Source organism: Erinaceus europaeus, chromosome 16, assembly GCF_950295315.1.
Source record: "Erinaceus europaeus chromosome 16, mEriEur2.1, whole genome shotgun sequence".
NCBI lineage: Eukaryota > Metazoa > Chordata > Mammalia > Eulipotyphla > Erinaceidae > Erinaceus > Erinaceus europaeus.
Window position 1 is genome coordinate 23,507,462 of NC_080177.1, and position 27,108 is coordinate 23,534,569.

At 41.9% G+C, this 27,108-nt stretch overlaps 1 protein-coding gene across 7 annotated transcripts in view; it reads right to left on the reverse strand.

Annotated features, from left to right (window-relative positions):
• EXD2 (exonuclease 3'-5' domain containing 2) overlaps window positions 1-27,108 on the reverse strand; it is a 66,462-nt gene that overhangs the window by 25,686 nt on the left and 13,668 nt on the right. For 5 of the 7 annotated variants that reach the window (XR_009545287.1, XM_060174750.1, XM_060174748.1 and 2 more), the window contains 3 exons: window positions 22,618-22,706; window positions 16,090-16,469; window positions 6,447-6,703 (listed from right to left, as the gene is read on the reverse strand). Coding sequence is in view for 6 of the 7 variants with exons in the window: in XM_060174750.1 (XP_060030733.1) it covers window positions 6,447-6,703; window positions 16,090-16,419 (587 nt within the window). In the remaining variant the exon portion in view is untranslated. The remainder of the gene's footprint in view (window positions 1-6,446; window positions 6,704-16,089; window positions 16,470-22,617; window positions 22,707-27,108) is intronic. The other 2 variants (XM_060174752.1, XM_060174751.1) reach the window with 1 other exon arrangement.

A 27,108-nucleotide genomic window follows, 5' to 3' on the forward strand; every position in this document is an offset into this window, starting at 1 on the left:
GTCTCTCTCCCTCTCTATCTCCCCATTCCTCTCAAGCTCTCTCTGTCTCTATCTAATAAAAGACAAATGAATGAATAAATAAATAAAGTGAATTGTGAACTGTTTCTGCAAAATGAACGGGTATGTTCAGTTCCTTTTAAAAACTGAAGGTGAGTCAAGACGGTAATAGCTCACTGGTATAGAGTGCATGCCTTACATGAAAGGCATTAAGAGGGGAGACTCCCTCTATAGTTGGGCCATGGAACTGTGGGGTCTCACATGCATTTACTAACTAGAAAGCTGAGAACCTAGATGTGGTGTCTTATGTATCCATTTCAGAGGGCTGGGCACTGGCTCACCCAGTTGAGTGCAGTTCCTACCAGCTGGGAGGAAGCATCATGTGTAGTAAAAGTGTCTCTCTCTTCTCAATTTTTCTTTTTCTTTGCCTCCAGGGTTATTGCTGGAGCTCGGTGCCTGCACTACAAATCCTGCTCTTGTGGACATTTTTTCTTTTTTTTTTTTTTTGAAATTCACCCTCCTTTAAAGGGAAAAGTGAAGGGGGTCTGCATGATTGGGAGGGGGGGGTCTGCTTGTCCTTGCTAATTTATCTTTGGGGTAAAAGTCTCAAGGAGAACATTGCATTCTTATCTTCCAGGGAGGAAGCAAGCAGTGTTTACAGAAGCCAAATGGACAAGCTAACATATAGCTGAGAGAGCAGGGTTACAGGGTGCGCAGTTTTTAAGGCAAACATTCGTATCTGCCAGGTGCAGAGCTTAAGCAATTAGTGCATTAGTGTAATTTCATCTTATCTAGTTTTTCTTTCTTTTTTTAATTATCTTTATTTGTTAGAGGAAGGGGGAGACAGAGGGAGAGAGACAGAAAGACACTTGCAACCCTGCTTCACCACTCGCAAAGCTTTCCCCTGCAGGTGGGGACCGGGGGGGGGGGGGGTGCGTCACCACCTGGCCCCAGTTTCCTATTTTATTTATTTATTTATTTTTATTAATATTTATTTATTCCCTTTTGTTGCCCTTGTTGTTTTATTGTTGTAGTTATTATTGTGGTTGTTACTGATGTTGTCGTTGTTGGACAGGACAGAGAGAAATGGAGAGAGGAGGGGAAGACAGAGAGGGGGAGAGAAAGATAGACACCTGCAGACCTGCTTTACCTCCTGTGAAGCGACTCCCCTGCAGGTGGGGAGCCGGGGGCTCGAACCCGGATCCTTAGGCCAGTCCTTGTGCTTTGCCTTGTGGACATTTTTTCAATTTTTTTTTTTTTGGATAGGACAAATTGAGAGGGGAGGGGAAGATAGAAAGAGGGAGAGAAAGATAGACACCTGCAGACCTGCTTCATCACTTGTGAAGTGACCCCCTCTTACAGGTGGGGAGCTGGGGGCTTGAACCAAATCCTTGCATGTTGCCTTACACTTCATACTATGTGTGCTTAACTTGGTGTGCCACCATCTGGCCCCCTCCTTTCTCAATTTCTTTTTTTTTTTTTTCTCCTCCAGGGTTATTGCTGGGCTCGGTGCCTGCACCATGAATCCACTGCTCCTGGAGGCCATTTTTCCCCCTTTTTGTTGCTCTAGTTGTTGCAGCCTCCTTGCGGTTATTATTGCCATTGTTGACGTTGCTTTGTTGTTGGATAGAACAGAGAGAAACGGAGAGAGATGGGTAAGACAGAGAGAGAGGGGAGAGAAAGATAGACACCTGCAGACCTGCTTCACCGCCCGTGAAGCGATTCCCCTGCAGGTGGGGAGCCGGGGGCTCGAACCGGGATCCTTACGCGGGTCCCTGCGCTTTGCGCCATGTGCGCTTAACCCACTGCGCCACCGCCCGATCCCCCCTTTCTCAATTTCTATCAGCTTTTTAATTGTCCATTTCTAGTAAGTGGATTATAATAGAAATGAATATATTATGAAAAAAGATTAAAAGTAAACAGTCTGGTGGGGCTGGAGACAGCATAATGGTTATTTGAAGACACTCTTATGCCTGAGGCTCCAAAATCCCAGGTTCAATACCCCTGCACTACCATAAGCCAGAGATGAACAATGCTCTAGTAAAAATAAATAAATAAATAATAAAATAATATAAATCAAACAAGCAGTAAGTAGATAGATTTAGTCACTTCCCAAAAGGTAGCATTGACAAAAAGTATAAAAAGGGTCCAGATACACTTAGACGAAATACATACGGTCTTGTCTCATTTGATGGAAATGAAGGGAAGACATAAAACTTTCTTTTTGTTTTATTAAAATAGGAATGTGTTGTAGCCACAGTTACTGTAATCTTCTCACAATATGTATACATATCACTAAGTCGTATACCTATGACCAATACAACACTACATGTCAATTTTTTTTTAATTTTCCTTGTTGCCCTTGTTGTTTAATTGTTGTAGTTATTATTGTTAATTGTTATTGACGTCGTCGTTGTTGGATAAGACAGAGAAATGTAGAGAGGAGGGGAAGACATAGAGAGGGAGAGAAAGATAGATACCTGCAAACCTGCTTCACCACCTATGAAGCGACTCCCCTACAGGTTTCAAACAGGGATCCTTACGCCAGTCCTTGGGCTTTGCACCACGTGCGCTTAACCCACTGCCTGACTCCCACATGTCAATTTTTAAAAATAATATTTATTTATTCCCTTTTGTTGCCCTTGTTGTTTTATTGTTGTAGTTATTATTGCTGTTGTTATTGATGTCATCATTGTTGGGTAGGACAGAGAGAAATGGAGAGAGGAGGGGAAGACAGAGAGAGGGAGAGAAAGACAGACACCTGCAGACCTGTTTCACTGCCTGTGAAGCGACTCCCCTGCAGGTGGGGAGCTGGGGCTGGAGCCAGGGGCTCAAATGGGGATACTTACACCTGTCTTTGTGCTTTGCGCCACCTGCGCTTAACCCAATTCGCTACTGCCCAGCTCCCACTACGTGTCAATTTTATCTCCAAAATTATAAATGCTTAGTAAAAATCTAGACAATAGGACTGAGGAGACAGCATAGTGGTTATGTAGAAGACTTTCGTGCCTGAGGTCCTGTTCCTAGGTTCAGTCCTCAGCACCACCATAAACCGGAGCTGACTAGTGCTGGCATTTCTATCTCTGTGATTAAAAATAATTAACTAATTGATTAACTTGAAAGTTTATACAGTAAAGAAATAAGTTGGATGAAAACTGAAAATCCTAAATTCCACAATACTATTTCCCAACAGTAACTTTTTAAGTCTTTTTATTATTATTATTATCTTTATTTATTTATTGGATAGAGACAGCTAGAAGTTGAGAGGGTAAGGGGTGATAGGTAGAGAGACAGAGACACTGCTTCACTACTTTACCACCCACAAAGCTTTCCTCCTAGGGGTTGGGCGGTAGCACACTGGGTTAAGCATACTTAGTACAAAGCTTTCCGCCTACAGGTGGGGACCAGGGGCTTGAACCTGCGTCCTTGCGCATTGTGACAAGTGCGCTCAACCGGTGTGCCACCACCCGGACCCCCAATAGTAACTCTTAATAGCATGCTGTGGTCCACTACTGGCCTTTTATATGCACAAATAAACAAATGGGTAGGTGAAGGGATAAATACAATTTTTGATATTTATTTTGTATTTTGCTCTATTTGCTTTGCGACTTTATGTACTACGGACTTCATTGCCATTAAGTGAAGATGTACTCACTTCATTATTTTTAACAGCTGTGTTAACTTTTGAAACATGGAGATTCCATAATTCATGAGCTCATTAACTTCACTGAAGGATACATTCCATGGAGGTCATTATCTCCTGGCCCCCAAGCATAGATTTTAATCAGCCCTTCTTAGTTTATCAAATCCTCTGTACTTTAAATGTCATGGTTATTTTAGGCAAAGAAATAATTTCAACTCATGTTATTAAGAGGAAGATATGTAAGTGAAGGCAATTACAATCCCCTAAATAAAAGCTCAGAGAGAATTTCTATACAACTCGTATTTCCAAAGGAAAGGGAAACCTTTTTTTTTTTTCTCTCGCTAAAAGGCTAGGTCTACCATCATTTTGGGCCTAGAGCAGAATCTGAAAACACAAATGCTTGTTAAGACAAGTCAGGGATGGGTGGTACCTCACACATATTACCACTCCCAAGGACCCAGGTTTGAGTCCCCACTCCCAACACGCGGGGGGGGGGGGGGGGGGGGCGGGGGGGATGCTTCACGAGAGGCAAAACAGGTCTGCAGATGTGTTTCTTTCTCCCTCTTTATCTCCCTCTCCTCTTTCAATTTCCCTGTCCTTGCCCCCCCCCCAAAAAAAAGGAGGGGTAGCCGCTAGGAGCAGAGGATTTATAGCGCCAGCACTGAGCTCCAGCAATAATCTGGAGGCAAAAAAAAAAAAAAAAGGCAAGTCAGAGAGTAACAGTGGGAGACTCTGCTAATTGAGCACAGCATGCTGGGTTCATTAAGTGGGGAGTCACTACTTAGCTGTGGTTGCCATCTAGACTAATGATTTTGGGCTGGATGGATGGCATCCTGATTTTGCAAAAGACTTTCATGCCTAAGACTCTCAGGACCCAGGTTCAATCCCCAACATAACTATAAACCAGAGCTGAGTAGTGCTCTGGTCTCTCTGTATATTTCTTATTAAATATAATTATTTGGGGCTGGGGAGATAGATAATGTTTATGCAAAAAGATTTGCATGATTGAGGCACCGAAGTCCCAAGTTTAATCCCCAGCACCACCATAAGCCAGAGCTGAATAGTGCTCTGGTAAAACAAACAGAATAATAAATAAATAAATGTAGCTTTAAAAGATTATATAGACCTCTGTGCCACCATAAACCAGAACTGCTCAGTGCTCTGGTTAAAAAAAGAAAAACAGGGAGTCGGGCGGTAGTGCAGCGGGTTAAGCACAGGTGGCGCAAAGTGCAAGGACTGTGTAAGGATCAGGTTCAAGTCCCCGGCTCCCCACCTGCAGGGGAGTCGCTTCACAGGCGGTGAAGCAGGTCTGCAGGTGTCTATCTTTCTCTCCCCTTCTCTGTCTTCCCCTCCTCTCTCCATTTCTCTCTGTCCTATCCAACAACAAATTGCGTCAACAAGGGCAATAATAATGCCCACAACGAAGCTACAAGGGCAACAAATGAGGGAAAAAAAAATGGCCTCCAGGAGCGGTGGATTCATGGTGCAGGCACTGAGCCCAGCAATAACCCTGGAGGGAAAAAAAAAATTTTTCTTTCTTTCTTTCTTTTTTTTTTTTAATTTATAAAAAGGAAACACTGACAAAACCATAGGATAAGAGGAGTACAGCTCTACACAATTCCCATCACCAGAACTCCCTATCCCATTCCCTCCCCTGATAGCCTAACTATTCTTTATCCCTCTAGAGTATGGACCCAAGGTCATTGTAGGATGCAGAAGGTGGAAGGTCTGGCTTCTGCTTCCCTGCTGAACATGGGTGTTGACTGGTCGATCCATACTCCCAGCCTGCCTCTCTCTTTCCCTAGTGGGGCGGGGTTCTGTGGAATCAGAGCTCCAGGACACATTAATGGGGTTGTCTGTCCAGGGAAGTCTGGTTGGCATCATGCTAGTATCTGGAATCTGGTGGCTGAAAAGAGTTAATATATAAAGCCAAACAAATGGTTGACTAATCATGCACCTAAAGGCTGGAATAGTGCAGATGACGACTGGGGTGGGGGGTGTCTCCATTTTGTAGATAGCCAGTAGGCATATTTTAGTTATACTCCAAAGGGCCCGTGGCTATACTAGTTTTTTTGTTTGTTTGTTTGTTTTTCTTCCTGAGCCTGAAATCTGATATGCAGATGGATCCTAATTATTGTCTGGGGAGATGATGTCATGGCTGGACTGGATCAGGGAAGAGAGCAGCTCCCAAATATGGGAAAGGTGTATAAATATTGTTGACTGTAAACCTCATTGATTTGATGTGATCTGGGGCCCATATTCAGCTTAGGAGCCTATGTGACCTCTGCATCCCTGTAGATCTGAGCTCACCTTCTGTGGTCATGAGTAGGAATGTTCTAAGCTGCCCCAACATCAGGACCCATCTTCCTCAGGTGTAGCATAGAGCATGTTATCCATCTTCCCTTCAGAAGTTGGGGAACATTCTCTATCATTGTTGATCCAAGTTGAGGGCAAGGTCCTATGGGGGCCAACAAAGGGGTCTATGTGTTGTTCCTGATAGAAATGACTGGTAACAATGGAGAGAAGGATTTATTCAAGGTCTAGGCCCATCATGTCTGTTTGGGAATCTCAGGACTCCCTGACTAGGGCCCTAGCTGGTGGGGTGGCCTGATAGTGACTAAAGAGTCATCGTTAAAGTATGCCAGTTTCTTGGCCTTATTCAGCTTTTGCAGGTTGGACTACTTTCATACAAATTCAGTGTGCATCTCCAAAGCCTCAGACTTCTAATGAATTTGTTTCACTGTTGAATGTCAGATAAAATATCTGCCCACAGCCACAGAAATCCCAGCATTCATACAACCCATACCTCTGCCTCATGGCTAGATATCGGAGGTCCAGGTAGCCCTTAACAAGGAGGCCATAATCCTGTAGAAGTTTGCTGGCATCTTCTGAACAGCCTACTCCAACTTTTAAAATAGTGCCATCAGCCAAAATGTCCAATAACGTTTTGGGTAGTGTTTTTCCTCCACAGATCAGCTTGGGCAAACGAACCAAGACACAGAAGCCACTTGGGGAGGCCATTTGTAGAAGTGACAAAGGACTGATTTTGCCTTCTGAATTCACCTGTGACAGAAGAAAACAGGGTGACATTTCACACCCCAGCAAGACACCAAGTACTCTGTAAAGCCGTGGCAAAAAAAGTCTTCAGAGATGCATCCTTTACATCCCAAAGGGAGTAGCTGACCAGACTTCGGCTAACTTATGCTAACAAATACAGTGGGCTTTGTGAAACAGCAGCTTAGACAAAGATTACTAAGGGCCAAACTCCGGGGTCTAAAATATGAGCAGTTCAGAAATAGTGACCAGCTGACACAGGACACATACTTGGCAGGGTCATGTGAAGCACAGTGGTCTTAAAGGGCTAGGAGGGGAAAGGGTAAGAAGCATGATAAATACAAATAAATACACTATCTATATCCAAGCTAACGTACATGCCAATAACTTAACTCGTTTACCTGATTAGACAGTTTCATGACCTAATTTTTAGTAGCTGGGGAGGTGGCTCAGTAGGCAGTCTAGGATGACCCCAAGAGCAATGACCTGAATTCAACCCCTGGCAGCACATATGGCACAGTGATACACTCTCCCACTCAACTCCATCTCATACATTTTTTTCAAAATAAACAGAGTCAGTTTTTATTTTATTTTAATGTGACACCAGAGGTGGGGGGGGGATAATATAATGGTTATACAAAAAGACCCCCATGCCTGAGGCTCCAAAGTCCCAGGTTCAATCCTCCATACCACCAAAAATCAGAGCTGAGCAGTGCTCGGGTTAAAAAAAAAAAAAGTTTAAAAAATTAATGTGGCATCAGAGAATGAACTCAAAGGTATATGCTACTGCATATACCTTTTTACTCTATAAAGAGAGACGGCGAGGGGCCAGGTAGTGGTACACCTGGTTGAATGACCACATTACAATGCACAAGGACACAGGTTCAAGCCCCTGGTCCTCACCTGTAGGAGGATAGTGCTGCAAGTGCCTGCCTGTCTGTCTCCCCCTTCCCTTTTGCTTTCTCTGTCTCTACCCAAAATCAATTAATAAAAACTGAGAGAGAGAGAGAGAGAGAGAAAGCACACACCAGAAAGAATTGAGAGATGCACCAAAGCACTGCCCCATCATCCATGGTGGGTTTTTTGTTTGTCTGTTTTTGTTTTTAGTATTGTGCATCCTACAAAGGCTTCATGAACAGTTAAGGCATGCCCCCTCCTGCTGAGCCATCTCTGACAACCCCCATGATCTAACTTTTTTTAAAAAATATTTATTTTATTTATTTATTCCCTTTTGTTGCCCTTGTTGTTTTATTGTTGTAGTTATTATTGTTGTTGTTGGATAGGACAGAGAGAAACGGAGAGAGGAGGGGAAGACAGAGAGGAGGAGAGAAAGATAGACACCTGCAGACCTGCTTCACCACCTGTGAAGCGACTCCCCTGCAGGTGGGGAGCCGGGATTCGAACCGGGATCCTTACGCCGGTCCTTGTGCTTTGCGCCACCTGCGCTTAACCTGCTGCGCTACAGCCCGACTCCCATGATCTGACTTTTAACAAGAGGCAGGAAATGTAATGCCTCTAAATAATAAGTAGCATATAGCAAGTATATTTGTAATATATACTAATAGTATATATACTAATAAGTAGTAGCCTATCAATATAATAAATCCTAATAGCACAAAGGTTTTTTTGTTTGTTTGTTTAAAGCATTTTATGGTCACAAATGTTGTTCTAAGCAATCTCCTTTCCACACCATCATGTTGCTAGGTCTGGCACCAGCTGCCACTGTGGGTATGAAGTTATATATAAGATAGAACAGGCCTTAAGAGTTACAGGTAGAGTAATCCTTATAGACAGAGTGTTATACACATAGTTCACAGCACAGCAATTCCATGGTAAACACCAAAGCAGTGATCCAAACAAAGTACTACACATATCACCTAGTTGAGGCAACCAAGATCACAGAGAGGACAGTTAAGATCACAAAGTGTTGCTATTATAAAAACAGAATTTGGGAGAGGGCCTTCACTCCCAACTTCTACTTCAGTCCTAAGGAAAACATGGTTGGAGTCAGAAAAGCCTTAGTATTTAGATTTCCTTTCTTAGGCATTGCTTTATCAGTGAGGGTTATTTCCATATCCCCAGATGAAAGCATACCAGCTTGACCTCCAATGTGTTTATTTCTCAGGACTCAGTCAAAATAAAAAAGATGGATCGGAAACTTGACTGCTTGTTCCTGTTCTATAACAATTCACCTAGTTGTGGTCAAATTATTATTTTCTTTTAATGAGTAATCCCCTTTCTTAATGCCAGGTATGTCCAACAACAATCCATAACTCTATACTCCTACTATGTAATAAGAGTATAATGCTATCACTTCCTATGGCTAGATTTCTGGACATCTTTTCATCCAAGTTATTATTTTTTTCTTTCATTTCTTTACTGGGGGATTAATGGTTTACAGTTGATAGTAAAATACAATAGTTTGTACATGTGCAACATTTCTTAGTTTTCCATGTAACAATTCAACCCCCACTAGGTCCTCTGCCATCATGTTCCAAGACCTGAACCCTACTCCCCACCCCAGAATCTTTTTTTTTTAAATATTTTATTTATTTTAGTTTTCAGAGAGATGCAGAGACAGAGAGAGATACAGAGAGAAACACCAGAGCATTATTCAGCTCTGGCTTATGGTGTTACGGAGCATTTAACTTGGGACTTGGAGCCTCAGGCATGAGAGTATGTTTGCATAACCATTATGCTATCTCCCCAGCCCTCACAGAGTTTTTTACTTTGGTGCACATAGTCAAGTTATTTATTTTTTTAAATTTATTTTCCTTTTTGTTGCCCTTGTTGTTTAACATTGTTGTGGTTATTAATGTCGTTGTTGGATAGGAGAGAGAGAAATGGAGAGAGGAGGGGAAGACAGAGAGGAGGAGAGAAAGACAGACACCTGCAGACCTGCTTCACCACTTGTGAAGCAACTCCCCTGCAGGTGGGGAGCCAGGGCTCGAACTGGGATCCTTACGCGCAGGTCCTGGCGATTTGCGCCACGTGCGCTTAACCTGCTGCGCTACCGCCCAACTCCCACATAGTCAAGTTATTTTAATACAGTTCCGGGATTGTGTTCAAGATTCAGATGTATTTTTTTTAAAAAATTTTTTTAATATTTATTTATTCCCTTTAGCTGTCCTTGTTTTACTGTTGTGGTTATTATTGCTGCTGCTATTGATGTTGTTGTTGGATAGGACAGAGAGAAATGGAGAGAGGAAGGAAAGACAGGGGGGAGAGAAAGACAGATACCAGCAGACCTGCTTCACCGCTTGTGAAGGGACTCCCCTGCAGGTGGGGAGCCACGGGCTGGAACTGAGATCCTTACACTGGTCCTTGCACTTTGCGCCACCTACACTTACCCTACTGTGCTACCACTCGACTCCCGATCCAAATGTATTGTACTAAGTCTTTCCCACTGGGAATCCAAAAACTTAACAACTCTAATAAATACACAATTTGTACTGACTATGAAACTAGAAAAATAATGCTACTAGCAGTCAATCTGATTTAGATAATAAGATTCAGATCCTGGCACATGAGTATGGGAAAGGACCAAAGCTGGAGGTGAGAATAAACCTTTGTGCCAACCTTCACCTAAAAAAAAAAAAGACATCGTCTTTTTTTTTCTCATACCCCTCTTTTGATATCTAATGTCTTTTGCTTACTACTTATGCTCACTACTAATGACCCTTACTACTTATGGGAAATAACAAAGCACTTGGTTTACCAATGTTATATTTACTAGGAAAAATAAGGTCTACGGAAGTTTCAGTAGTATTATTTAATCCATTGTCTTTTTAATCCACAGTCTTTATTTTTGAGGGTAGTCAGTTCATATAAAATTTCTGGGTCATAAACAGTATACTTTCATATGTATTTACAATTATATACATGTAATACTAGTGTGTTATAAACATCAATGTACACACAAGGAAAAAAATTTAATGAATGCTATCAATTATTATAGACAAAATTTCAAACACTTTTCCCTGTATTTCAATCTTTCACTTAGAAAACACTTTTAGTGGTCCGGGAGGTGGCGCAGTGGATAAGGCATTAGACTCTCAGGCATGAGGTCCTAAATTTAATCCCCGGAAGCACATGTACCAGAGTGATGTCTGATTCTTTCTCTCTTTCCTATCATTTCTCATGAATCAATGAATAAAAATATTTTTTAAAAGAAAGAAAGAAAACACTTTTAGAGAGTGTTCTTCCTGAGGGTCAGTGGATAGGTTCAGAATTCTTAAAAGTCCAGCTCTGATGAAAGTCTTGTTATTCTTTAAGTGACCCAATGATGGCAACAGAGGACACAGAATGGTCTGTGTCTACTAGGGCAAAACAGGTTAGCCCTAATGAACATGCAGGGCTTATTCATCAAAACTAGACCACTAGGGTTTGAAAGAGGAATGAGCTGTCATGTTTATATGACAGAATAAAGACCCAATGGGACTGGATAATAATAAGGATATGAAAAGAGAATACCAGGAGACAAAATCTGAGATTCGAGAGACCAGAACATATAAGAGCTTAAGGACGTGTAATAAATAAATTAAGCTATCTGGGTTTTATTCAAAACAAGGGATGGAGTTTAAGCAGAGAAATGACCTGAGAATGTTAATGCTTTTAAAAAGATCATTTTGGTTACTATATGGAGAAGGGGTTACAGGCACGTAAGAATCCAGTCAGGGAGACCAGTCAGGAGGCTCAGGTCCAGATCAGAGGAATCTGCGGCTTGTGCTGGGGAGAAAGTAGAGGAGGCAGCGAGAAGCAAATAAATGCAAAAAAATCTATTTTTGGTGGGGAGAAGCATAATGGTTATGCAAAACCTATTCTGGAGACTGCACTGGTAATATTTCCCAACCAAACAGGGAGTAGTTTACGGTGAAGAAAAGAAAATAGACTTCTAACGCCTTGGGCTGCAGAAGGATTCCATTGGGGAAATGACCTCCACATCATTCAATCTTTAGGGCACCGTTATTTGTACCTATTAAGCAGAAACTCAAGGAGAGATTAGGGGCCAGAAAGATACCTAAGATCTCCACTCCTACCTCCCCAGAAGAAAGGTAACTGTCTCTAAAATAGAATAGAGGCAGCAAGACAGTTCATTTGGGAGGTGTGCCTGCTTTGCTATGCACATGACCCAGGTTTGAGTCCTGCGCCCACCATAATGGAGGAAGTTTTGGTGCTGTGGCTATCTTTCCCTCTCTCTCTCTTTTTTATATGGACAAAAAAATATATACAACTTTAAGCAGTGAAATTCTGGTTATAATAAAAAATAAATAATTAGGGGTTGGGTGGTAGCGCAGTGGGTTAAGCGCACGTGGCACAAAGTGCAAAGACCCACTTAAGGATCCCAGTGGGAGTCGGGCTGTAGCGCAGCGGGTGAAGCGCAGGTGGCGCAAAGCACAAGGACCGGCATAAGGATCCCGGTTCAAACCCCGGCTCCCCACCTGCAGGGGAGTCGCTTCACAGGCTTGGTGAAGCAGGTCTGCAGGTGTCTATCTTTCTCTCCTCCTCTCTGTCTTCCCCTCCTCTCTCCATTTCTCTCTGTCCTATCCAACAATGACAACAACAATAATAACTACAACAACAAAATAACAAGGGCAACAAAAGGGAATAAATAAATCAAATAAATATATAAAAAAAAAAAGGATCCCAGTTTGAGCCCCCAGCTCCCCACCTTCAGGGGAGTCACTTCATAAGCAGTGAAGCAGGTCTGCAAGTGTCTTTCTTTCCCTCTCTCTGTCTTCCCCTCCTCTCTCCATTTCTTTCTGTCCTATCCAACAATGATGACATCAATAACAACAACAATAATAACTACAACAATAAAACAAGGGTAATAAAAAGGGAAGAAAGGAAGAGAAAGAAAAGAAAGAGTTGTGCAAACATAAGGCCTCAATTGACAAATCCTGGTGGCAAAAAAGGAAAAAAAAGAGAGAGAGAGAGAGATCGATTTAAAGAAATTACGTGTAACAAATCCAGAGAGACTAACATTAAGTATAAGAAAAGATGTTCAGACATATAAAAAAAGAAACAAAAGAAAGGAAGGAGAGAGGGAGGGGGAAAGGGAGGGAGGAAGGGAAGGAGGAAGGAAGGATGAATACAATGGATTGGTCTGAGGAGATAGTGCCAGAGGTCTCATTTTCAACTTCCGGTATCACCACAAGCCAGAGCTGAGGAGTGTTCTCATTCTCCACAATCCCACCAATTTCTCACTGAAATAAATAAATCTTAAAAAAATTAAAGTTAAAAACACATAAAAGCATTGAAAAAAAAAACCCTAAAGATTCTAATTTAAATGAAAAAAGGGGGGGCCAGGTGGTGGTGCACCTGGTTGGGCACACATGTTACAGTGTGCAAAGACCTGGGTTCAAACCCCCTGGTCCCCACCTGCAGGGGGAAAGCTTTGCTGCAGGTGTCTCTCTGTCTCTTTCCCTTTCTATCACCCCCTTCCCTCTCAATTTCTGGTTGTCACTATCCAATAAATAAAGATAATAAAAAATATTAAAAGGGGAAAAAAAAAGTGTGCTGGGGAAACAGCATAGTGGTTATGTAAAAGACTTTCATGACTGAGACTCTAAGGTCCCAGGTTCAATCCCCAGCACCACCATAAGCCAGAGCTAAGAAATGCTCTGGTCTCTGTCTATATCTCTCTCATTAAGATAAATTAATAAAATATTCAAAAAAGAAGGGTAGGCAACTTTCAAAGAATGTCAAATTAATAACAGATACCAGCCCTCACATCCATATATCTCTGAATCCCTAACAGGAAGTATACGAGAAAATAGCAACTAGGTTCATCAGAATGACACATCAGAGTGATAAATTTAGAGAGAAGCTTCTTAATGGAGCCACCAAATATCAGACTACTTACAAACAAGCAACATTCACACTAGCACTTAATCCATTCTTGCTGGCTCAAGGTCACTGGTATAAACTACCACTACTACTACCACCATGATAGATGTAAAGAAATACATTAAACCCCCGAGACAGTTCACCTGGGAAGACACGCCTGCCTTGCTATAAGGGTGACCCAGGTTGGAGCTCCCACAGTAGGAGAAGCTCTGGTGCTGTGGCGGCTCTCTTTTGTCTTTTTTTTTTTTTTTATTGCCACCAGGATTATCTCTGGGGTTGGGGTGCCAGCACTATGAATCCACTGTTCCCGGCAGCCATTTTTCTTTCTTATTTTTTCTTTGGTAGGACAGACAGACATGGCAAGGAGAGGGGGAGATAGAAAGACAGAGAGGTGCCTGTAGACCTGTTTCATGAAGCCATTCCCCTGCAGGTGGGGAGCAACAGCTCGAACCCAGGTCCTTCTTCATGGTAACGTTGTGGACTCAACAAGGTTCGCCATCACCAGGCCCTCCCTTTTTTTTTTTTTTTTGGTCTCTCCATTTCTATCTGAAAAAGTCAGCTTGGAGCACTAAAACTCCAGTGACGACAAAAATGCCTCAGTAGCTAAGGTACAGGGCATGTGTGATGACCAAACTTTCCCCCACATTACCAAACTCTTGTTGGCTACCACCATGCCACTGCATTAGCATCTAAGTCTCTTACCAAACTATCATAATTTCGTAGCAACTATTCTGGCGTATGTCTCCTTTGATGACAGAAGACCAGACTCTTGACATGATCTTCAGCACATGGTGTGCTGAATTAGAGGTCCAAGAAGGATGACAGAGGACCTAGTGGGGGTTGTATTGTTTTAAGGAAAACTGGGAAATGTTATGCATGTACAAACTACTGTATTTACTGTTGAATGTAAAACATTCATTCCCCAATAAAGAAAATTTTTTAAAAATTATTTTTCTTACAAGACCACTACTCAGCTCTGGGTTACACTGGTTCTGGGGATTAGACCTGGGACCCATGGTGCCTCAGGCACGGAAGCCATTTTTGTTACCATTATGCTATCTCCCCTACCCTTTATTTAGACTTTTAAAATGTTTTTGTTTCAAGGGAGGCCAGTCGGGAGGTTGTTGGTAAGGCCCAGAGGAGTGAAACTTAGGGTTTACACTAAGGAAAAAACAGAAGAGATATACAGAGATAGACAAATTGGGGGCCGGGCAGTAGCGCACCAGGTTAAGCACACATAGTACAAAGCACAAGGACGCTAAAAAGAATTTTAGAGACTCACTGAAGGAATTAGGGAAGCTGTACCTCCCTTTTTTGTAAAGTTCTGGTCCATATTGACTGTTGTGCCGTGAAAATATGTAAGGTGATGCTTATTCTGGGCTATTATTAAAAAAAAAAAAAGCACAAGGACCCACACAGGGAAACTGGTTCGAGCCCCCGGCTCCCCACCTGCAGGGGAGTCACTGCACAAGCCATGAAGCAGGTCTGCAGGTGTCTTTCTCTCCCTCTCTTCTCAATTTTTCTCTGTCCTATCCAATAAAATTGAAAAAAATAGCCTGCCAGAAACACTGAATTTTAGTGCTAGCACTGAACCCTAGCAATAACCCTGGAGGCAAAAAAAAAAAAAAAAAGAGAGAGAGATGAATCCAAAATTTGGGAGGGTAAGGAGAGATTAATAGCAAAGAAAGGAGATGGGTGAAACTAATGTTATATTCAACATCAGTATGAAAGTCACAAGATAATGAAATACTATCTTGAAAATGACTGCACGACTAGAATCTATGAATCAGAGGACAGAAGATCAGGTGTACCCAATTATTCTCAGAACAATTATGTCCCAACTCCCCCAAAGCAATTAACTGTTAGAAAAATTAGGGAGTTGGGCGGTAGCGCAGTGGGTTAAGTGCACATGGTGCAAAGTGACCATGTGCACTTTTTTTTTCGAACCCCGGCTCCCCACGTGCAGAAGTTGCTTCACAAGCAGTGAAGCAGGTCTGCAGGTGTCTAATCTTTCTCTCCCCCTTTCTGTCTTCTCCTCCTCTCTCCATTTCTCTCTGTCCTATCTAACAATGACATCAATAACAACAATAACTACAACGATAAAACAAGGGTAACAAAAGGGAATAAATATTTTTTTAAAAATTTAAAAAAAGAAAAATTAACCATTTGGGAGGCTGGGGAGATAATACAAATTAGCACAGCAAACTTTTATACCTGATGCCCTAGAACTCACAGGTTTAATTCCTGGCATTGCCATATGCCAGAACCAAGCAATGGTCTTGTCTCTTTCTCATGAAAATAAATATCTTTAAAAGAGAAGAAAAATTAACCAGTTAAGAAAACACTGGGTTCAAACACTGGTTACTAAGCTCCTGGCCTTGGTTCAAGTATAAACCTGACCTATTCTAAGAAGCAGCTTGTCCATCTGCTAAAATCTATTTATAAGCTGAAAATAAGCCAGCTCTGTTAATTTTTTTTGTCTCTACTCTGTTCAAGGGCACACTTGAAAAAGGTTCATGTATTTTATTTTGGCCTTTTTAACTTACCCACTCACAGTCGATTCCAAGCACTGGAAAATCTTCTAACTGGCTCCTCAGCAATGGCTCGATCTGATGCCACTCTGCCTCCAGAGACACAGTCACCACCTTGGCTTCCAGGATCCTCTGCTCCCACGAGGCTCTGGGGGCAGTGCAGTGCAGCGGGTCTTCCGGAGGGGATGGCTCTGTCCCGCCCTGAGCTTTCTGCTGCTGTGGGGTGACGCCGCTGCTTTTACTCCTCCGCCTCCTCTGGCTCTGAATGCCTTTCCACAGCACAAACCCCCCCACTGCCATGCCCAGAAGGGCGGTTACTGTCAAAGCCACGAACTGTTTAGACATCTTCGATTTTTCTGCTGTTTAGGAAAGCATATCACTAACAATCCCTCAATCTGCAAAACAAATGGCAGCATATATTCATCCCGAGAATAAACCTGTGTGCAAGTGTCTGCAACCTATAAGCAAGATCCTCCCTAAGTGTTCCACTTAAAATCCATGTGCCCACGCACTTTAAAAAAAATAAAAATGAAACAAATCCCCACATGAGATGGTGATATTTTAATCTTTTCACTTTGTACATTCTGTATTCCAGTAGTTTCTCCATTCTCAACCAAGACACCCCTTCTACCAGTTCATCAGGATTTTTTTCATTTTTTTTATTTGTGATTAACAGTGGATGAGAATATTTTAAGATTACAATGTTTAGCTTAACGCCACACCCATCACCAAAGTTCCGTATCCCTACCCTCCTATTTCTCAAAGATAATCACCAGAGTTGTCAAAAGTCTTAGAAACAGTTGTTTGCCTCTGTGCTTATGTTGTTTTATTGTTGTTGTTTTTTTTAACTGGGGGATTACTGGTTTACAGTGAGTACAGTTGCTGGTATGTGTGTAACATTTCTGTTTCCTGCAAAACACCCTCACCCCCAGCCTAGATCCTCCTCCACGATCATGTCCCAGGACCTGAAAACCCCTCTCCCCTCCAGAGTCCTTTACTTTGGTGCAAGTCACCAACTCTTTTAATCTATCAATAAAATGATTTCAAAACGATTTTGGAACAGGGAACATAGAGCAGTGGGAAGTGGTAGCATAGTGGAAGACTTGCAGGCCTGAGGTCCCAGAGGTCCCAGGTTCAATCCTCAACACCACCATATGCTAGAACAGAGCAGTGCCCTGGCCTCTGTCCCTCGTCCGAAAACAAATACATCTTAAAAAAGAAAACAAAACAAAATAGAATAAACTAGGCTCTCACTCCACCCACACAAGTTCTAGTTAATGGGTCTTCTTAAAGGTGTTTCCAGACCAGACAGAACCTTCAGTTTGTAACAACTGAACAAAAACGTCTGACTTTCAATAAAAACGGAATCTTAGCAATTTGGTGGCAAGTTGTCTTGCTTTTTTATTTTATTTTAATGATTTTGGAAGGTGGAAGATGTGGGCAGTAGGGGTAGGCGGAGCAAACAGGCTTGAATAAACATGATTTTTGGTTGCTCCAGAAATCTCAGCACTTCTCCATGGAAACAGACTCGGTTATTTAGGGTAAGCTTGGGCAGTACAGAAGGGAAGATGGAGCTGAACTAAGAAAAAAAAAACAGAGATTCAAGATGTTCGGAAGGAGGTTGCAAGACAGAATGACATAAAAAGAGAAGCAAGTCAAATGCCAAGAAAACTGACAGATGCCCTGAAAAGCCTGAAAGAACTGCCTTTATTTCTACCAGAAAACAGGCTCTTTTACCTTTGCCTACTATATGGATTTCTCCATCTCTAGCTTTCCTATTTTTGACTGACAAACAGGTACATGGACATGGCACTGTTTCTGCCCTAATTTTAAAATGACAGTAAAAGGGCAACAGGGCCAGCAAAGCCACTCTCTGGGTAGTGCACTGCTTTGTCATGGACCCAGGTCAGGGCCCAGCCCCCGTAGCACTGAAGGTAACCTCAGTGCTGTGGTGTCTCTCTCTCCCTCTCTCTCTATTTATATCTTAAGAAAAATAAATGATGGTCTGGGAGGTGGCGCAGTGGATAAAGTATTGGATTCTCAAGCATGAGGTCCTGAGTTCAATCCCTGGCAGCATATGTACCAGAGTGATGTCTGGTTCTTTCTCTCTCTCTCTCTCTCACCTTCTATCTTCATGAATAAATAAATAAAATCTTTAAAGAAAATAATAAAATTTCATCCTGGAGTTGTGAAACCCTAGTAATGACAAAAAAAAATTAATTAGTTTAACTTAAAAAAAAAAGTATAACAGTAGGGAGTCGGGCGGAGCGCAGCGGGTTAAGCACATGTGGTGCGAAGCGCAAGGACCAGCGTAAGGGTTCCAGTTCAAGCCCCTGGCTCCCCACCTGCAGGGGAGTCGCTTCACAAGTGGTGAAGCAGGTCTGCAGGTGTCTATCTTTCTCTCCCCCTCTATGTCTTCCCCTCCTCTTTTCATTTCTCTCTGTCCTATCTAACAGCAATGACATCAATAACAACAACAATAATAACTACAACAATTTAAAAAAAGGGCAACAAAAAGGGAAAATAAATATAAAAAAAAGTATAACAGTAAGTGGTCAAGGATCCAGGTTCAAGCCCCCAGTCCCCACCTTCAGGGGGAAAGCTTTCCAAGTGGTGAAGCAGTGTTGCAAGTGCCTCTATGCCTCTCTCCCTATCTCCTCACACCCTCTCGATTTCTGAATGTCTCTATCCAATAAAGAAAAAAAAAAAAAAAAGAAGCAGTAAGTGGTGAGTGCTGGGGAGATATCATGATATCTATATACACAAAATGATATCTATATCTCCCCCCTCCTCTCCTCTCAATTTCTGGCTGTCTCTATCAAATAAATAAAGCTTTAAAAAAAGTGAGTATTTAAAAAAAATATTTATTTTGTCATCACTGGGGTTTCACCACTCCAGGTTGACTTTTTAAGACAGAAAAACAAATAGAGATAGAGAGCTTCAGAGAGGGAAAGAGAAAGAAGAGAACTAGAAAGAATGAGAAAGAGATCACAGCAGCAAGAGGCTTTCAATGTGGTGGGGGTGGATCTGAGGCCTGGGTCACCTGCAGGACAAAACAGGTGCATGGTCCAAGTGAGCTATCTTGCCAGCTTTCTTCATATGTCTTTTCCCCAGTATTTTTATTGAAAAGGGTGTTAAGGTTTATATAAGATTATTTTTTAAAATATATTTTAATATATTTTCCCTTTTGTTGCTCTTGTTTTTATTGTTGATATAGTTACTATTGTTGTTATTGACGTCATTGTTGGATAGTACAGAGAGAAATGGAGAGAGGAGGGAAAGACAGAGAGGGGGAGAGAAAGATAGACACCTGCAGACCTGCTTCACTGCCTGTGAAGCGACTCCCCTGCAGGTGAGGAGCCGGGGGCTCGAACCAGGATCCTTACACGGTCCTTGCACTTTGCGCCACCTGTGCTTAACCCGCTGCACTACCGCCCAACTCCCATAAGATTCTTTTTTTAAGAAGAGGGGGGTTCTTTGTGTGTTTTTTAAAAATATATATTTATTTATTATTGTATAGAGAAAGAGAGAAATTGAGATGGGAGGGGGAGAAAAAGAGGAGAAGAGATAAAGAGACACTTGCTGCCCTGCTTGACCACTTGTGAAACTTTCCCCCCTACAAATGAGGACCAGGAGTTTGAACCCAGGTCCTTGCACACTGTAATGCGTGTGCTTAACCAGGTGCACCACCACCTGACCCTAGGTTTATATAAGATTAAAAGACTGAGGGTGGGGGTAGATTGCATAATGGTTATGCAAAGAGACTCTCCTCTCATGACTGAGACTTCAAAGTCCCAGGCTCAATCCCCCACACCACAAGCCAGAGCTGAGCAGTGCTCTGGGGAAAAAAAAAAAAAAAAAAAAAAAAAAGGAAAGGAAAGGAAGAAAGGAAAGAGAAGAAAAAAACTTAGCTAAGGGGATTGGGTGGTGTTACACTTGGTTGAGCACACACGTTACCATGCACAAGGACCCAGGTATAAGCCCCTGGTTCTCACCTACAGAAGGGAAGATCCCTGAGCACTTCTTCTAGCGTTTGCCCTTCTTCCGTAGCCAGTCTCCTGAGCACTAAAGCAGTGCTACAGGTGTCTCTCTCCCTATCTTCCCTTCCCCTCTCAATTTCTCTGTCTCTATTCAATAAAAAAAAAAAAAACCTCTCCCCTTTCCAATTTTAACCAATACAAATGTGGGAGAAAATATAGAACTTAAAAAAAAATGGGGGGGGGGGGTCAGGAGGTAGTGCAGTGGGTTAAGTGCACGTGGCACAAAGCGCAAGGACCGGTGTAAGGATCCCGGTTTGAGCCCCCGGTTCCCCACCTGCAGGGGGGTGGTTTTACAGGCGGTGAAGCAGGTCTGCAGGTGTCTATCTTTCTCTCCCCCTCTGTCTTCCCCTCCTCTCTGTCTTCCTCCCCTCTCTGGATTTCTCTCTGTCCTATTCAACAACAATGACATCAGTAACAATAATAATAACCACAACAAGGGCAACAAAAGGGGAAAAAATAGCCTCCAGGAGCAGTGGATCCATGGTGCAGGCACTAAGCCCCAGTGATAATCCTGGAGGCAAAAAACAAACAAACATTTATTTATTTATTTATTTATTTATTTATTTGTTTATGAAAGAGGAGAAAGAGAAGGAGAACCAAACTTCACTCTGGCACATGCACATGCAGGACTTCAGGCTTGAGAGTCTAAAACTTTATATACTGTGCCACCTCCCAGTCCATAAAAGAGATAAGAACTTTATTACATAATGAAAATTCAGAATGAAAAGAGGAAATCATCAGATACAAGAAATAAAAGAGGGGGATTCAATAGTGGGAAAAGAAGTGAGTAGAGACCAGAAGTCCTACCAGCCCATCCTGGGCACACTGTCAGTCACAGGTGAAACTTAGGCCCACAGGCCTGAGGCACAGCAGGAAGTCACAGGAGTCCTGCCTTGGGATGAAAGTGTTAGCCCACCAAGGCCTGGACAAACCATCTGCCCATGGCTAGGCTGAGAGTAAGAGAGTGCACTCTTTCAAGAGAGGACAGACCCTCAAGCCTAGACACTGGATGGGCCTACATTCATACTATATTCAAAAAGAAGAATCTCAGGTCAAGAACCTAAATCCTAGGGTTGGGAGTTGGCTCAGAGGGTCAAGAACATACAACTGACTATATGTGAGGCCCTGGGTTCAAGCGCTGGCAACAATAGGAAACATCATGGATAGCACTGCAGTAGCTCCATGAGTGATAGATGTATGGTATGTGTGTACACACACACACACATTCACTAAAAATAATGAGAAAAAAAACAGGCTAGGAAGGTTGCTCAGCACATACATAAGGCCCTGGCTCATTCCTAGGCACTGCATTTTAAAAAAATAATTTTAATTTTAATAATTTTAATGCTTTTTATTTATAGGCAATACAGATATCACATCTAGAGCATAGTGCAAAACTATACCCTTATATATAGTCTTCTAAACCACTACTATATCACCAGTAAGAATTTTTTTTTTTTTTTGCCTCTAGGGTTATTGCTGGGGCTGTACTATGAATCCACTACTCCTGGAGGTTATTTTTTCCTTTTGTTACCCTTGTTGTTTATTGTTGTTGCTACTGCTGGGTAGGACAGAGAGAAATGGAGAGAGGAGGGTGAGACAGAGAGGGGGAGAAAGATAGACACCTGCAGACCTGCTTCACCACCTGTGAAGCAACCCCCTGCAGGTGGGAAGCCGGGGGCTTGAACCTGGATCCTTACGCTGGTCCTTGCACTTCGTGCCATGTGCGCTTAACCCGCTGTGCTACCACCCGACCCCCACTAGTAAGAATTTTTAATAAATTTAATATAAAATAAACACCCCACTTGACATGTATGATGATATTCCTGAAATAAGTCACATATTAAATAAAAAATTAAACAAAATGGTAACATACCCAGAGAGTAGCATGAGACAGAGAGAATCACATAGGCCCTAGAGCCCAGTAACCTGGTATTGAATTCAGCCTCTATTATGTGTCATCTACATTGTCATAGGCAAGTTTCCTCGTCTATAAAATGAAACAGCTCCTGCTATGTAGGATTACTGTGAGGTTTAAGTAAGACTACTAGTATACTTCACTTAACATCATGACTAATGCGTTAACGTACAGTAAATAATTGGGATCACCTGTACCTGGGGTTTGTGAAACTCAGAAACCTTGTAAATGAAAAACAAAGAATCAGAGTTATAATTTTAGGGGGCAAATTCAGATCCTGCCCACTAAAAACAAAAACAAAAAAATCCTTTTTAAAGTTAATTTTATTGATGAGAAAGAGAATCAAGAGTATCATTCTAACCTGTGCGCTTAACCAGGTGCGCCGCCGCCCAGCCCCTCAGAGTATCATTCTAGCACATGCCATGCAGGGGATCGAACTCCAGCCCTAATGCTCGGGAGGGAGTTCACTACTTTACCCACTATGCTACTTCCTGGGCACTAAAAAAAGTCTTCACAACTGGAAAGTAATCCTGCCAGATCACAACTCAATCTCCACCTGAATCTCACAGAAACTGAGTTCATTACCTGAAGAGGCAGTTGCTGTTGAAAAGTCTTTGCATTCTGTTAACGGTCCCTGCATAGAAATCACTCTCTTTTGATGTTCAGTCTGGCTTCTGAAATGACAAAAACATTTATTCCCTCTTCAGAGTTTTGCCAAATATGCAAAAGAACTCTTATAACTTCAACTCTTATAACTTCCCTTGGTACTTTCTTTACACACCCAGTCTTCCTAGTTTATAAAAGTCACACTCCGTTGCCAAGGCTCCAAGTTACATCAGTCTCTCGCTTTGTCAATCTCTCGCTGCAAATGTGGCACCCAAGTCTGCATTCAATAAGTTCTTAGAGGTGCAGATGATATTTGCACCATTGCTTCCCAGATTTTAGACCCTTTATTGTACACAGACGCTGTTTAAAATGATAAGTTTTGGAGTTGGGGAGACAGCTCAGTGTTTTAGAGCACCAGATTTGCAAGCCAGAGGTTCAATCCATAACACCACCTTAAGATAAAGCTGAACAGTGCTTTGGTCTTTGGTGTGTGTGTGTGTGTCTATCTTTTTCTCTTATCTCCCTATTTCTATATCTGTCACTCCTTAAAATAAATTAAAAAATTAAAAATATATTCATATAAAAAATGTTAACTAGAATGAGCTGATATAGGTCAAGTTGTGAGGATCTTACAGTAGTACCCTGTAATTTAAAACCTAATAGACTGTGAAGAATTAATAACAGGCTTAAAAAAGGGAGTGACCAAACCAGAGTGATATATCAAAGAACACTATGGCAGCAGAATGGATGCCAGATTAGAGAACTAATTACAAATTTCACAACAGGGCTTTTACGACTAGTTAGAAGTTTCACAAGAGGGAGCTAGGCAGTAGAACAGCGAGTTAAGTGCAGTGGCGCAAAGCGCAAGGAACAGTGGAAGGATCCCGGTTCGAGCCCCCAGCTCCCAAATTGCAGGGGAGCCGCTTCATAGGTAGTGAAGCAGGCCTGCAGGTGTCTGTCTTTCTCTCCCGCCTCTGTCTTCCCTTCCTCTCTCCATTTCTCTCTGTCCTATCTAACAATGACAACATCAATAACAACAATAATAAAAAAACAACAAGGGCAATGAAAGGGAAAAAAAAAGTCTCAGAAGAAAACCAGGGAGATCGCATAACGGTTATACAAACAGTTTTCACGCCCGAAGTTTCAAGATCCCAGATCCAGTTCCTGGCAGGAACATAAGCCAGAGCTGAAGAATGGTCTTATTAAAAAAAAAAAAAAAAAAAAAATCAGAAGGAAAAAAGTCTCACAGCAGTAAGAGAGGGGACAAAGATCCAAACTAGAGCAGAAGGTGGCAAACGGGGAAAGAACTATCGTTCTTTTCAAAACAGCAATATCAAAAAAAAAAAAAAAAACAGCAATATCAGAATCGCTTGGATAAGTATAGGCATGTAACTTTAACAAACTGTACATTTTGAAAGTTTGATAGCATAATGATTATACAAGACTCTCATGCCTGAGGCTCCAAAATCCCAGGTTCAATCCCCCCAAACCACCAAAAGCCAGAGCTGAACAGTGTTTTGGAAAAGAAAGAAAGAAAGAAAGAAAGAAAGAAAGAAAGAAAGAAAGAAAGAAAGAAAGAAAGAAAGAAAGAAAGAAAGAAAGAAAGAAAGGAAAAGAAAAGAAAGAAAAGAAAGAAAGAAAGAAAGAAAGAAAGAAAGAAAGAAAGAAAGAAAGAAAGGAAACCCAGGTTTGAGTCCCTGGCTCCCCACCAGTAGGAGGACACTTCACAAGTGGTAAAGCAGGTCTCCCAAGTGTCTTTTTCTCTCTCTCCCTCCCTCTCTTTCTTTCTTCACTTCTTTTTTAATCTTTTTATTTGTTTTTAGACAGAGATAGAGAAATTGAGATGAGAGGGTGAGACAGAGAGTAAAAGAGACACCTGCAGCCCTGCTTCAACATTCGTCAAGTTTTCCCCCTGCAGGTCAGGACCAGGGGCTCGAACTCGGGTCCTTGAGCACTGTGATGTGTGTGCTTAACCAGGTGTGCCACCACCTGGCCCTTTCTCTCTCCATCTTCTTTTTTTCTCTCTCTCTCCCTCTTTATCTCCCTTCCTCCTCTCAATTTCTCTCTGTCCTACCAAATAAAATGATGGGGAAAAATAATATAAATAAAATTAGCAGTTTTCCAAATCCTTTTACTTGAATGTAAAGAAAATCCCATTCACACCAACATACACTATTTCATTTTTTTTTATAGAGACAGATAAATGGAGAAGGAAGGGTAAGAGAGAGAGAGACAGAGAGACAAGCACTTGCAGCATTGTTTCACTGTTTATGAAGTGTCTCCCCTGCAGATGAGGGCTTGAACCCGGATCCCTGTGCACTGTAACATGTATGGTCTACCAGGTATGCTACCACCCTGCCCCCACATACACTATTATTTAAACTCCAATAAAGTAGTCATACACAAAACACACATGCACACACACACTAGCAAGTATAAATGCAACAAATAAAGAGTAAAATCATTATGAAGAAAAGCAAAAACTCTACTCAAAGTACAGACAACTGGAACAGTATAGCTATAATAAATCCCCAGAGGGGCCGGGTGGTGGTGCACCTGGTTGAGCGCACACGTTACAGTGCACAAGGACCCAGGTTCATGCCCCTGGTCCTGACAGGGGGAAGTTTCACGAGTGGTGAAGCAGAGCTGCAGGTATCTTTCTCTCTCTCTCTCTCTCTATCTATCTATCTATCTATCTCTATCTCTATCTCTATCTCTATCTTTCTATCTATCTATCTCCTTCTTCCCTCTTGATCTCTGGCTGTCTCTATCAAACAAATAAATAAATATTTTTTTAAAACTTCCTTTAAAAAAAATTAGGGAGGGGCTGGGGAGACAGCATAATGGTTATGCAAAAGCCTTTCAAGCCTGAGGCTCTGAAGTCCCAGGGTCAATCCCCAGCATCCACCATAAACCAGAGCTGAGCAGTGTTCTGGTTAAAAAAAAAATAATAAAAATAAAATTTTTTTTAAAAAAAGGGTGTCAGGTGGTAGCGCAGCAGGTTAAGCACAGGTGGTGCAAAGCACAAGGACCGGCATAAGGACCCTGGTTCTAGCCGCCAGCTCCCCACCTGCAGGGGAGTCGCTTCACAGCCCGTGAAGCGGGTCTGCAGGTGTCCATCTTTTTCTCCCCCTCTATCTTCCCCTCCTCTCTCCATTTTTCTCTGTCCTAACCTACAACAACGGTATCAATAACAACAACAACAATAACTACAACAATAAAACAACAAGGGCAAAAAAAAGGAATATATAAATATTTTTAAAATATTAAATAAATCCCCAGCACAATATGCCAAAGCTGAGCAGTCCTCTGATACCTCTTTGGTTTTTGTTTGTTTGTTTGTTTGTTTGTTTTTAAAGGATTTATTTATGAGAAAGGCAGGTGGAGAGAGACAAGACATCACCCTGGTACATGTGCTGCCGGGGATTAGACGATTAGACTCAGAACCTCATGCTTGAGAGTCCTACGCTTTATCCACTGCACCACCTCCCAGACCACCTCTGATACCTCTCTCTCCCTCTCCTCCCCCTCCCTGAAAAATAAATACATCCTATAAAAAAAATAAATTAAAAAGCAGTCATATTCTAGCAGCTACCACAGAGCACATAGCATGTCAAGCACTCATATGAACATATGCTCTTGCCTACATTACTCATTTAATCCTTTCAGCACCCTTTTTTTTCTTTTTTTTTTCCCAATAATCTTCTAAGGAAAGCACTATGATCACTTTATTATTTTTTTTATAAAGAAGGAAAGAATGTTTTACAGAGATACTAAGAAATAATATATATAAACTCAGGAACAGGGAGACAGCATAATGGTTATGCAAACAACTTTCAAGCCTGAGGCTCCTAAGTCTCAGGTTTAATCCCCAACACCACCATAAGCAAGAGCTAAGCAATGGTCTGATAAAACAAACATACACAATGCAAACTTTAAGTTTTTTTCTTTATGCTTAGTTTTTTTTTTTTTTCCTTGACTCCAGGGTTATCACTGGGGCTCACTGCCTGTACTATGAGTCCACTGCTCCTGGAGGCCTTTTTTTTTTTTTCCCCATTTTACTGGATAGAACAGAGAGAAATTGAGAGGGGAGGGGAAGATGAAGGAGACAGAGAGAAACCTGCAGCCAATTGTGAAGTGACCCCCTGCAGGTGGAGAGCCAGGGGCTTGAACCAGGATCCTTGCACTTTACTAAGTGAACTTAATCCGTGCACCACCGCCAGCCCCAGTTTTTTGGTTTTTTTGTTTTTTTTTTTTTACTTAACTGGCCACCATTGTGAAATATAGACACCACAGGAAGCTTCAGTACTGTGTCTCTTTCTCTCCGAGCCCCCCACCCCATCCCATCCTACTCCCTCTGCCTCTATGTCTCTATCAGAAAGAGAGAAAGAGAGAAAGGAGACAACTTAAAGGAAGGAAGGAAATACTGCAAATCCTGTATATGGTAAGAAGATGTACTTAGAATAGATA